The 13,300-nt window shown below is 42.3% G+C and overlaps 2 protein-coding genes across 2 annotated transcripts in view; both read left to right on the top strand.

Annotated features, from left to right (window-relative positions):
• LOC101532730 (E3 SUMO-protein ligase RanBP2) overlaps window positions 1-7,182 on the top strand; it is a 56,993-nt gene extending 49,811 nt beyond the window's left edge. The window contains exons 24-29 of the mRNA XM_058655117.1: window positions 312-474; window positions 1,450-1,551; window positions 2,763-2,908; window positions 4,348-4,621; window positions 4,744-5,072; window positions 5,975-7,182. Of these exons, the coding sequence (XP_058511100.1) occupies window positions 312-474; window positions 1,450-1,551; window positions 2,763-2,908; window positions 4,348-4,621; window positions 4,744-5,072; window positions 5,975-6,280 (1,320 nt within the window). The 3' untranslated portion in view covers window positions 6,281-7,182. The remainder of the gene's footprint in view (window positions 1-311; window positions 475-1,449; window positions 1,552-2,762; window positions 2,909-4,347; window positions 4,622-4,743; window positions 5,073-5,974) is intronic.
• Window positions 7,183-9,480: 2,298 nt separating this feature from the next.
• The window catches only part of CCDC138 (coiled-coil domain containing 138), a 76,788-nt gene continuing 72,968 nt past the window's right edge, over window positions 9,481-13,300 (top strand). The window contains exons 1-2 of the mRNA XM_058655120.1: window positions 9,481-9,620; window positions 10,431-10,488. Coding sequence (XP_058511103.1) covers window positions 9,528-9,620; window positions 10,431-10,488 — 151 coding nt within the window. The 5' untranslated portion in view covers window positions 9,481-9,527. The remainder of the gene's footprint in view (window positions 9,621-10,430; window positions 10,489-13,300) is intronic.

Raw genomic sequence — 13,300 nt, 5'->3', positions numbered from 1 at the left:
TTTTTTCCCTTGGTGCCATCAACGGCTTCTGTGTTTTGGGCTGTGTTATCATCCAGACTGGAATGTAGGGAAGGTGTTAAAAGTCCGCAGGGATCTCACCAGCAGGTCACCCCTCTTTCCCTGTCTACTTTCACTCACCTTACAAAGGCTTCTCACATTTTTGGTCCAATATCTAATTGTAGATTCTAGGAGAGATTAGTTGAAGTGTGTTTCTCGCGTATTGTCCACAAATCCAAATCTTTTGAAATAATGTCTCTGTGCCTTTTTGTAAACAGTGTTTAATGGCATATCTTATCATTTCCTCCTTACAGAAGTCCCAGAGTGAGGAAGTGACTGCTGCTTCGGTGGGGACATCTGAAGAGCCTGATGGTGTCGGCAAACACCTCGGTTTACCGTCTGTGCCCTCTGGAGCTGCAGACAAGCCTGTGGATCTGTCTACCAGAAAGGAAGCGGATCCAGATTCTACAAGCCAAGGTAAAACCAGATACGTGTTTCCATTGCACATTGCATAGGGGTACGTGTGTGTTTGAAATGATAGACTTCAAATAAGTTCCCAAAACTCCCTTGAAAGAATGTTTGAGGCACATTAAACAGGTATTAGTAACCCTGGCAAAAATCATGTGTCTTTACCAACAAAGAGAGTGAACAGGCTTAAATGGTAATTTTCTTTTGTGAGCTTGTTATTTAAAACATTTTTAAGTATGTTATCACTCTTACATAAAGCAATTACAGGAATATTGAAATTTGTATGGTACTACTAAAGTGTCTTTTTTTTTTTTTTCTGTTTTAACCCAAACGCTTAATAAATTATCCAGTTAATAATATCTCATATCTGGTATCTTTCTCCCTTATTTTTCTGCTTCAGTATTTTTTGGTAGGATATATCTCTAAATTATTTTATATATGTATGTTGTCTGTTATCTTTTTCAGAAATGGTCTCAAATAAGTCACAAATATTACACTTATAGGTATTTTAAAATCTTAATATTTGGGACTAGGAAGGTAATTTTACAATGAAGGTCTCATTTTCAGAAATAATATATTGCTCTTAATGGGCAGAATTAAGACAAGGCTCTCATAGTATTCCTGATGAGCAAGTTATAACAGTAGTGAACACACATGTTCCTTAAAGCCCTGCCTTTGATAGGATGTTTGTTGAATTTATATGGCTTTTGTGACTGACTGTAGTATCGATTGTTTCATATCTGATATTGAAGGAGTTGTTTCTCACTCTTGGTGTGGTATTGAAGTATTCATTGTAAAAAGTGTTTGTAGCTGTACTAAGGCGGAAGCAGCTCAGAATCCGATGTATTCTGATGTACCAGTTTCACTGCTTATCTCCCTAATGTGTACTACAGGAGGTGTTCCTCATCTGTCGCTGTCCAGGTAGAGTTTTGCCTTCCTGTATATATGAAGTAAAACGGTAAATTGTTCTTTTCCTTTTGGCAGTGGAAAGCAAGACACTTTCATTTGGATTTGGAAGTGGCACAGGGCTGTCATTTGCAGACTTGGCTTCCAGTAATTCTGGGGATTTTGCTTTTGGTCGTAAAGGTAAGATCAAATGAGCCTTTGATCAGTGTGTTACAGTCTGTCCAGTAGAACCAAAATAACTAGTCCTTTGTACAACATTGTAATGAGTTCAGTTGGAATTTTACCTTTCACTCCCTGTTTGATTAGAAAATAATGAAGGTTGTTTATGTTTTATTATTATTTTAAAAAATATTTAGTTTTATTGTAAAGTCAGATCTACAGAGAGAACGAGAGAGACAGATCTTCCATCTACTGGTTTACTCTCCAAAACGCTGGAATAGCCAGAGCTGAGCCAGTGTGAAACCAGGAGCTTCTTCTGGGTCTCCCACACAGGTGCAGGGTCCCAAGGCTTTGGGCCGTCCTCGACTGCTTTCCCAGGCCACCAGCAGGAAGCTGGATGGGAAGTGGAGCAGCTGGGATATGAACTGGTGCTTGTATGGGATCCCGGCGCATAAAGGCGAGGATTTAGCCGCTAGACTATTACTGTGCTGGGCCCCTAAAGTGGCTAGTATAGAAGTAACAGATGGGCCTCTTTGAGGACACATTTTTAGATTTGAAATTGTAGTTCTCTTATGACAAAAAAATTTGAAGAAAATGCTAGCCAAATCAAGTTTGAGGAACTTAGTTTATTATTAGAAGGTTTTTGGGTATATGTATGTGAGTGTTTAAGATTTCATTAATTTAAATGACAGAGTGACAGTGATAGGGAGCCCCAAATACACCTGCTGGTTCACTCCACCAGTGACTGACATGGTTAAGGGCTGTGCCAGGAAAGATCCAAGGGCCAGGAACTCCCTTTAGGTCTCACATGTTGGGGTGTCAGGGGCCCAAGTACTTGGGCTGTCCTCTGTTGCTTTCCCAGGAATATGGCAGGGAGCTTGGTTGGAAACAGAGGAGAACAACCCAAACTCGAACTGCCCCTAGGGTGCAGTTTACCAGCATTGTGGGTGGTGGCTCAGGCCTCCTTTGTCGCTTTGCTGGAAGTTGATTGAGTAGTGTGAAGCTTACCCAAGGCAGAGAACCTTACCAATGTGTGTGTAAGTATGAAAAGGGCCAAATGGTACGCTAAAAGGCTTGAGTTTGCAAAAATAATATAATTATTTAGCATTTTAAATAAATGTGCTTGTCTCATCATTGGAAATTAGATACATTGATAATCTCAATGTGTTGTGATTTGAAAATAATTATTAAAGAAATACACTGTTGTTTAAATAACTTACTTTATTCATCAGATACAAATTTCCAGTGGGCCAATACTGGTGCAGCTGTATTTGGAGCGCAGGCAGCTAGTAAAGGTGGTGAAGATGAGGGTGGGAGTGATGAAGAGGTGGTTCATAACGATGACATCCACTTTGAACCAATAGTATCATTACCAGAGGTAAGCCTAAGAGTTGAGATTTGTACTAGTAACTTATTTTAAAATTTACTCCAGTTTAATTTACAGGTGTATTGTTCTTTTCCTGTCTTCCAGAATAATTATAATTTTAAAATCATATCTCTGCTTTGTTTTAAAATTTTACATGTTTGTTTGAAAGGCAGAATAATAGAATTATATTCCATCCTTGTATTCACTTCTCAAAGGGTTGTGGCAGGGTAGAGCCAGGCGAAAATCAGCCTTGAGCTCTGTCAAGGTCTCCTAGATAGGTGGCAGGGACCAGGTGTTGGGGCTGGAGCCAGGTGCTGGAGCAGAAGTGGAACAGCTGGGACTTGAACTGTTGCCCGTATGAGATGCCAGTGTTGCAGGTGGCCCTTTAGTCGTGTGTATCACAACATTGATCCCAGTAGCTGTGTTTATTAGACATCCAACCTTGATGTTGTCTTTTTGAAGATTTTATGTAAATGTTGTCTGGGAAATTCTAATAGAACCATTGGGAAAAAGTTATTTTTTAATAGACTGTTCTGTACTCACAACATTCTGGGGACTAAATATCTAGCCTTACATTGGACAAAGTTTTTCCAGTAAAAAGTAACCTTTAATAGATGGATACAGTAGTCAACCATTTAAGCCTCTTCAGCCCAGCAGTTAAGGAGATTATAGAAACCAGGACAGCTTTGTATATGGGCAGCTAGGTTTTATTGTTCGTATGTTGGTGATCTTACACTCTGACTAAAACCGACCGGAACACTTCAGGTCACGTGAAATATGCAGCTGCTTTATTCCCGCTTTTCGGAGATGGTGATATTTGAACGTGTGCTGAAGCAACTGTGAGACACATTTGAAAGAACTGTGTATGAACGCATGTGAACGTGTGTTAACATGTCAGCAATTCATAACTGCATTTTCTCTTACAGTTCCAAAATCAAGCTCACGTTTATCCTGGCAGAAATTATTTCATTGTTTTCCGTAGGAATTGATTCAATGAAGTTGACACAAGTTGAATGCCTGCAAAATAAATAAAAAATCACCTTTACGTTTTTTTGAATTAGAATATTTTGTTTTAGGAAGCTTGTTATTTTTATTTTATTTATTTATTATTTTATTATTATTTATTATAATTTTATTTATTTATTATTATTTTTATTTATTTATTTTAGTTTAGTTTTATTTGGTTAATCTCTTTAAGAACAAGGACTTCTTGAAACTTTTGTCCGAGATAAATTTCCAAAATGAAGTTGAATACTCCATAGAAGAAAAATGTTTGATTATAAATTTGCTCCTGCCTCCTTAGCTAGATCACATGAATTTCTAGTGCCTGGATATTACTACTGATCATGTTACAATTTGTTATGTCATACACGGAACATGTCTTAAGGACTTTGGATGTTTGGAGCTTGTTATGTGCAGCAGTACATGAGTAATTGCTTGTGCTCTTCTAGGTAGAAGTAAAATCTGGAGAAGAGGATGAAGAAATTGTGTTTAAAGAGAGAGCCAAACTTTACAGATGGGATCGCGACGCCAGCCAGTGGAAGGAGCGTGGTGTGGGCGACATCAAGATCCTTTGGCACAGGATGAAGAACTATTACCGGATCCTCATGAGGAGAGACCAGGTCTTCAAAGTGTGTGCAAACCATGTCATCACCAAAACAATGGAACTAAAGCCCTTAAATGTTTCCAATAATGCTTTAGTTTGGACTGCTTCAGATTATGCTGGTGAGTTACCGAGTGTGAATGCTATCCGTTTTTGGACTTTCTCGAGATCCATAGCAAACGTATTATACAGATTGTAATTAATTATTGCAGTATTAAAAGATACCTTCCATTTTTATCCATAGATGGAGAAGCAAAAGTGGAGCAGCTTGCAGTGAGATTTAAAACAAAAGAGATGGCTGATTGTTTTAAGAAAAAATTTGAAGAATGTCAACAGAACTTGCTGCAGAAAGGGCAGGTGTCCCTGGCAGCCGAGTTATCAGCAGAGAGCAACCCGGTCGTGTTCTTTGACATTGGCGCAGATGGAGAGCCTCTAGGGCGGATAATCATGGAATTATTTTCAAATATTGTTCCTCAGACTGCGGAGAACTTTCGAGCACTGTGCACTGGGGAGAAGGGCTTTGGCTTTAAGAACTCCATTTTCCACAGAATAATTCCAGATTTTGTTTGCCAAGTAAGTATTACTTGTTGATCACAAATGAAGTCTAGGTAAGTAGACATTAGCTTGGGAGATTTAAGTCTTTGTAGTGTAATTTAGGTGTCCCATGTATCAGTTGGTTTTATTACCATCATCTGTAGCTCTGCCAACCTAAAGGGATTCAAATTTGGTAGAAACTGAGGGTGGGGAATAACATGCTTAAATTTCCTAATCTTTCAAAAAAATGTAGTTTTCAAATTGTAGCTTTTTTTTTTTTTTTTTTTTTGGTGGCAGTGAGTGTTGGTTAATTTTACTTCCTGGCGTGTTTGAAAGATAGACCTTCATCCTGGTTCACTGCTCCAACGCTCACAGCAGCCAAGGCATGTCCAGGCCAAAGCCAGGAGCTGGGGGCTCCACGGAAAGCTCTACTCTGATCTCACATGTGTGCATGAGGGTTCCAGTTACTGCCTACTGCTGCTTTGCCAGGAACAGAGCTGCCAATATGGGATGCTGGTATAGCCTGCTGAGCCACAGCACTGGCCCCCCAAATAGATTTCTTACAAAAGATGGTCCTGGTGCCATGGCCTAGCGGCTAAAGTACTCGCCTTGAATGCCCCGGAGTCCCTTATGGGCGCCGCGAGTTCTAATCCCGGCAGCCCTGCTTCCTATCCAGCTCCCTGTTTGTAACCTGGAAAAGCAGTTGAGGATGGCTCAAAGCCTTGGAACCCTGCACTTGTGTGGGAGACCTGGAAGAAGCTGTTGGCTTTGGATCGGCTCAACTCTGGCTGTTACGGCCACTTGGGAAGTGAACCAGCAGATGGAAGATCTTTCTTTCTCTCTCTGTAAATCTGTGTTTAGAACTCAGCCTATGCTGATAAGTTCTATGTGTGATTTAATGTTTCAGTAAGAATTGCTACTAATTGAACTATTTCTTTCAGGGGGGAGATATCACCAAACATGATGGAACAGGAGGAAAGTCTATTTATGGAGATAAATTTGAAGATGAAAATTTTGTTGTGAAGCACACTGGTCCTGGCTTACTGTCCATGGCCAATAGGGGCCGGGATACCAACAATTCTCAGTTTTTTATAACACTGAGAAAAGCAGAACATTTGGACTTTAAGCATGTAGTATTTGGATTTGTTAAGGCTGGCATGGATACTGTGAGGAAGATGGAGTCATTTGGTTCTCCTAAAGGCTCTGTCAGCCGAAGAATTAGTATCACAGAGTGTGGGCAGATATAAAAATAATGACAAAATCATTGTGTTTAAGTAAATTTTATCTGTATAAGCAGTTGAATCAAAGCTTAGCTGTTACAATATGATAATTATGTTCAGCTTTTGAAAATGAACGTTTCAAATGTATAAATGTACAATTGCAGCTTATAGCTGTTGTCAATTTTTAATGTGTTATAATTGACCTTGCATGGTGTGAAATAAAAGTTTAAACACTGGTGTATTTCAGGTGTACTTGTGTTTATGTACTCCTGATATATCTGTAGTAAAATGGAATAAGATTAATCTTGTTAAAAGCAATATACCTTCATAGACTATTGAAGGGATAAAATATATGCAATTTAATTTTAGTTCCTTTTAAGATATGTGGACTTGAAGCATGGATCTGTACTGACCGTCTGAGTCGAGGGACCACAGCTGGGCTAGTTTTCCTTTGGATCTGAGACCTACTGGCAGCCCTAACTGTCGGTGTGCTCCTTCTGCACAGTGGGTAGAGCCACGGAAGGTAGTTAACCAAAGTGCTCTTCTGTAATCTTGCACCGTTTGTATAGTTTACAAATGCATTTTTAAGTGGAGTACCTTCTTTGCCTAAACTATATATCTTCTTGTGCTCTTTCCAAGGTGTTAATTTTTTTTTTACATTTTAAGCAAGTTGACGATTTCCTTTTTTTTTTTTTTTAAACTTTTTTGGTCATCTGTCTCTACTACCTCAGAAATTTCAACTTGGTCCTGATGATAGAGATTAAATTTTTTCCTTGCAGTTATTGTGATATGGTATGAATATTTTTAAAAGGTCTATAACCATGTTAAAGATTTGCTTTATACTAGATTGTCGCAGTATCTTTCTCTGGTGAATTTTGTAGCAGAAATAAAGTGACAATTGACAACAGTCAAGATATTTAAAAAGTTCATTACTTGTGCATCTAGTTGTCTGTTCATTCTAATATTAAAGTATAGAGGGCAATTAAAAAGGTCAGTACTGTTAATGGAAGCTGCCACATGATTTGCAGAGTTCTTAACGTTTGCTACACTGAAATGGAGTTAGAAGTGACTGGTGTCAAAAGCTAGGTGCAAAGTGCTCTCCAGAACTTTCTTGGCACGCTTCCTGGAGAACTTCTTGGTAGAGAAGTTCTTTGGCATTCTTTGTCAAGAACCTGGAGTCTCAGATGTCCTGTATTCAAATCGTGACTGTTGACTGTTTGGCATCTTGTGTGTTTCCCAAGGAAAGGCCCTGATTTTGTTTAATGGGGAAAGAACGCTTGCAGAGCTTGCAGAGCATGCGTGTTGGGGGAGCCAAGGGGAGGGTGCGGTGTGTGGTTTCAGTAATGAATGATCGATGGATCAGGGGAACTACCTGAACCCTCACACATGCACATTTAATAGTTAGAATTGGCCTCTTTGGAAATCTGTATCCTATCCGTTGATGCGAGTTGTAACTTTCTGCTGGGACAGTTGAGGCAGTTGTCATGGTTCTAGGTAAATCATAAATGTATGTGTTTTTAAGAGACTTCAGCATTAGTTACAGCCTCAGATTTCAAAAAATTTGACAACATGTAAATTATTCCAAAGATGCTTACAAGTAGCTGGGAGTGTTACAGGAAAGTCTTCTGTTGTCGGATTTCAGGAAAGCACCTGCGATTTGTCTTTATTGCTTAATTGCTAATGTGGTACAAGCTCAAGATGGTAGATATTCTTAAAGTTGAAGTTATTTTGTCTCATTAAGTCTTGCCTAAGATTGAATAATTTGATCCATTATTTGCACATTTTAATTAGGCCAAACGAGCATTTGTATAACTGTAGATTTCCAGTTCGCTAAAATACTGGTTTTGAGAAATTGGGATATTTGAGGAACTTAAAAAATGATCAGAAATGTTGGGTCTGTTGGTACAGACATGCAGTTGGAAATCATAATTTAGGGAAGGGTTACTGTCCTGTAATTTTTTGAGAGAAAGGTTGCACAATTGATTCTATTCTGTTTATGGCTAGTTTTAAGATTGATACACTATGCCAATAAAAAGTAAGCATCTACTTGGTGCTGTTCCGGGCACTGAGGACACCCATGAGGAATTATTTTTTTCTTCCAAGTTTTTTAGTTTTTATTTGAAACTAGGAACTCAAAACTCACGCTAGAGTAGAAAGCTGGGGCGTGAGTAATTGCTCAAGTAGTGTGCAGTAATTAACAGGAAGCTGAAAACCACAGCAGAGCCAGGACTTAACGGAGCCAACTGATGGTTTACTTACCAACATGTTTTCAAAGAGCTTGTATTTAAAAACATGTTTTGATGATATTTTCATAGTTGATTAGGGTGACAAGGGTCAAGGGCTTCAGGACGGGCTTCCACATTGTTTTTTTCTTTCCTGTCCGAGGAAGCCACACCCAGGCTCCCACACGCCTCTACACCTGCTCCAGCCACCAGACAAGAGCTTGCATCCTAAGGGCCCAAGTATCTTCCCTTCCAAGCACAAGGGATCCTGGATGGCGATGGGTGCCCTTGTGGGGATGCCAGCAGCACAGGCGGTGACCCTCCCTCTCCACCAACACCGCACAGCCCCCTTCCCCCGCACGCACGCTTGTTTTTAATACCACGTGGACGGACAAAGTGAGGTCATCTGTAGTTTCTGCTTCTGTTCCTTATGCAGTCTGTAAGGCTTTTCACATATGACAGCAAAGACCGCCTTTGTTGCTCAGTGCAAAGGGTCTCCAAATGCACACTCTAAGGTGCTGCACATGGACGGCTCCTAGTTCAACCCTACAGTTGCTGGTCGGCGGGAAGGGTAAGAACAGAAGCAGACATACCAGTTTAAGGACTGCAGTGACTTGTTACCTGGCCCTGCCCAGTTCTGTCCGTCCCGCTGGCCCCCTGCCCTGTCATGGGGCTCCTGGGCCAGTCCTCTTCATCCCGCCGGGCCCCGCCCCTCTCCGGCCCCGCCCAGTCCTGTGCACCCCGCCCCTCTCCGGCTCCGCCTCTCTCCAGCGGTGCTCACCCGGTCCCTTCCCGCGCTCTTCGCCCCGCCCCGCCCCTCCCGTCCCCGCCCCTTGCTCTCCGGCCCCGCCCCACTCCTCTCCGGCTCCGCCTCTCTCCAGCGGTGCTCACCCGGCCCCTTCCCGCGCTCTTCGCACCGCCCGCTCCTCTCCGCCCCGCCCCTCTCCAGCGGAGCCCCGCCCCAGTTTACGTCACCGCGCCGTGAGCGTAGGGTCGCGCCGCGCCGCCGCCTGGCCGTGGTTCCCGAGGAGACCGCGGACGCGGCGCGCACCATGGAGCCTCGGGTGGTCAAGCCGCCGGGGCAGGATCTGGTGGTGGAGCGGCTCAAGAGTCGCTACGGCCTCGGGGGCAGCTGCCCCGGCCAGGTGAGGGGGTGTCTGGGTGTGGGGCGTCTCTGGACTCCGCAGCTGGACAAGTTCCTTGTCTCCGGGCTTCCCGGGCTTCTCGTCGTGGGAAGCGTGTGGTGCATTGTGTAGAATACTGTAAATTTACGCGTGAGTTTAGTGTAGAGAAACACTCAAGCGCTTTGTGGAGAAGTCTCATTCTGAAGTAATGTCAGGCTTACGACCCGTGGGACCCATTGGAGGATTCCTCGCGGCCGTTTGGCCGCTCCGCGTGGCCCCCGGCGAGTGGGGGGCGCTGCGGGAGTCCAGCCATTCTTCGCGGTCAGTGCCTTTGAGGGCGGTTCGCCTCGCGGCCCTGATGCTGCGTGGCCGGATTTGGGGTTAGTCCCTGCTGCTGCGTTCCCAGGTTGGGTTGGTCCCTGCTGCTGCGTTCCCAGGGTTGGGTTGGTGCCTGCTGCTGCGTGGCCTGGGTTGGTTTTCAGGGGAGCCGAGCAATGCTCCTGGTGCATTCCAAGGAGGAGCGCTCCTTGGTTGTGCGTCCCTGCCCGGATATGGACAGTTTTGGACAGTCACAGACCGTTTTTCTTAGAGCGTTTTGAATTTGTCTGGTGGGTGTCTCCTGTCTGGATTCTGGTTGTGTGTTTGTGGCAGAAGTACATAAGTGACCTCTGGCTCCCCCTGGTGAATCAAGAGGCGGGTTATTATCGCGGGTGATACTAGTTTTGATCATCATTCTAAACCTTGTCATTTATGACTGATTTGTGGGGAGATATTTTGACTTAATGAATGGATTCTCAATATGCAAATTTACGTGTCATTCTTTTTTTGTAGTATGATTTTTCAAAATTTGATCAAGCAAACTGTAAGAGAAGATCCCTGACCTCCCCAGGTAAGCCACTGGAATATTTTGCATATTTGACACATTTAGTTGGAGAGAAACATTTTCTTAAGAATGTAGACTGGCTGTCTTGTGCTACTATATTCAGTTTGCCAAGGAACTAATAATAATAGTGGCTTAGGGATAAATGTTTAAGATGTCTTTATAAATCAAATTGAATGAGTTATTTTGGTATTCTCAATTAATAATATTCCTGCCTATGAATTTACTAAAAATAAAACATTCTGGGAAAGAGGAAATCAACTCCTTTTTTTTAGGCATAAGCTTTTCAGACAGTAATTATTGCTCTGGGGAAGGAATTTATGAAATAAATTTGATTTCTGAAATAAAACTTGAAATAAATTTGATTTATGCAATAAAAGTTGATTTCTTTAGATTTATTTTTATTGGACAATCAGATATACAGAGAGGAAAATCCTCTATGTGATGATTCTCCCCCCAAGCAGCCGAAAAATTCAGAGCTGCGCTAGTCTGAAGCCAGGAGCGTCTTCCGGGTCTCCCTCGTGGGTGCAGTGTCCCAAGGCTTTGGGCTGTCCTCGACTGCTTTCCCAGGCCACAAGCAGGGAGCTGGATGGGAAGCGGGGCCACAGCGATTAGAACTGGTGCCCATATGGGATCCCAGAATGATCAAGATAAGAACTTTAGTCACTAGGCCACTCGCTGGGCCTGAAAAGAAGGCATTTTTTGAAGATTTATTTATTTAAATTAAAAATGTCACTCCCCAGATGATTGCAGTGGCTGGATCTGAGCTGTCTGAGTCCAGTTGCCAGGATCTTCTTACAGGTCTTCACATGGGTGCAGGGACTAGAGGACTAGGGCCATCTGCTGAATTCCCAGCCTATAAGCAGGGTGCTGGATCGGGAAGTCGAGCAGTGGGGACTTGAACTGGTGCCCATATGGGATGTCGGCACTGCAGGTGGAAGATTTGCCAGCTATGCCACTGTAGCAGCCCCCCAGAAAGATCTTTTATGCTGTGGGAAATGGTGGGTTGCAGTGTTACGCAGAATTTTGCAGTTGACACCTAATTACTTATGTTAATATTTATTAACCATTGTAGCAGAAGTAATACCTTCAATAAAGTTCTTGATAAGGAAATTTTATTCTATTCCGAATGTATTTATGAATTTTTGTGGACTATAAACTACTTATTGATGTGTGCTGTTGTTGGGTAAATGAGCTAATGATGTCTATGATTTTTTTTTTTTTTTGGTGTCTGATTTTTTTAAGAAATTTATTTTATTATTTTATGATACAGTTCCATAGACTGTGGGATATCCCCCACTCCTCCCCAAATTTCCCCCTTCTGAATGATCTCCCCTATATCATTATAATAGTACATACTTGATAAACAGTCATCAGTCTATCATTCTGCTGTTTAGGTGTAGCCTGACATTGTGGTCATGGACAGTGGCAAAGAGTCCAGCATCCTATGGTCAAGACGCACTCAGTCATTTTCATTAGGAGTCCACCTTTGTCTGGAAGTAGAGATGCATACTGTATTGTATCCTCACATCTCAATACGATAGTGTCTATTACACAGTCACTATTCATCCCTTTAAATGAAAAACCACAAAACAAAATCAACAATAGGAAGAAAAATAGAAAATTTACAACGTTAATTATTTGAATAACAGAGTTGGGCCTGGGGGTGTTGAGAGATCTTTCATCCACTGGTTGACTCCTCAGGTGGCTGCACCGGAAGGCAGGAACTGCAGCCGGGTCTCCGCAGAAGTTCAAGGGCCCTAGGACTTGCTCTTCCTCTCGCTTTCCTGGACATGTGGGTAGTGAGCTGGACATGCACTGGCACCTATACAGTACACAGGCTATAGTTCAATCCAGTATGCTGCAAAGCCCATCCCAATCTATTTCTTAGTTTTTAACTAGAGTAAATTGATTTTTAAAAGCCTTTTTGGGTGGAGTTTGGCGTGGAGCTAAGCCATTGCTTGTGATACCCAAATCCCATTTTGGAATGTCTGGGTTCAGGTTTGTTTGTTTGTTTTTTAAAGATTTATTTATTTTTATTGGAAAGTCAGATATACAGAGAGAAGGCGAGACAGAGAGAAGTATCTTCCGTCTGCTGGTTCACTCCCCAAGTGGCCGTAACGGTCGGTGCCGATCCAGTCCGAACCAGGAGCCAGAAGCTGCTTCCGGGTCTCCCTCATGGGTGGGAAGTCCCAAGGCTTTTTTTCGGTCTTCCTCGACTGCTTTCCCAAGCTACAAATGAGAAGCTGGATGGCAAGTGGAGCAACCAGGATATGAACCTGAGTCCATATGAAATCCCAGGCATGCAAGGCGAGGACTTTAGCCCCTAGGCCACTGTGCAGGGCCTTGACTTCACATTTGAAATGGCTTCAGGTTCAGCTCTGTGCTGAGCACTGTGGGAGGCAGCAGGTAATAGCCCAAGTGGCTGGGTTCCTGCCGGTGGCTTGTGAGACCAGGTTGACTCCTGACTTCAGCTGTGTCCAACTGTGGCTACTGTGGCCATCTGGGGAGTGAGTCAGCAATAGAAAACTTGTTTCTTTTTTTCTCTGCATTTCAAATAAATAGAAATAAATAAGTAAAAAGCACTTGTTTGAAACATTCCTTCAGTATGAAAAATTCCAGAATATTCTAAGTCCATTGTCTTAAAGCTCTGGATGACTGTAGAGAAGGCTTTATACACTTTATTTTATAAATTTCTTACCACAGAAGTACTCCTTTTTCTTTTATTTGTTTAATTTAGATGTGAGAGTACTTTAGGAAGTTTTAGGAAAATGAAAAGATTTCTTTATTTTGGCATCAAAGTTTTAAAATCCATGCATAC

The sequence above is a fragment of the Ochotona princeps genome, chromosome 26 (assembly GCF_030435755.1).
Source record: "Ochotona princeps isolate mOchPri1 chromosome 26, mOchPri1.hap1, whole genome shotgun sequence".
Lineage (NCBI taxonomy): Eukaryota > Metazoa > Chordata > Mammalia > Lagomorpha > Ochotonidae > Ochotona > Ochotona princeps.
Note: the sequence above shows the minus strand (reverse complement) of the source record. Positions and strands in the feature narration are given on the sequence as shown.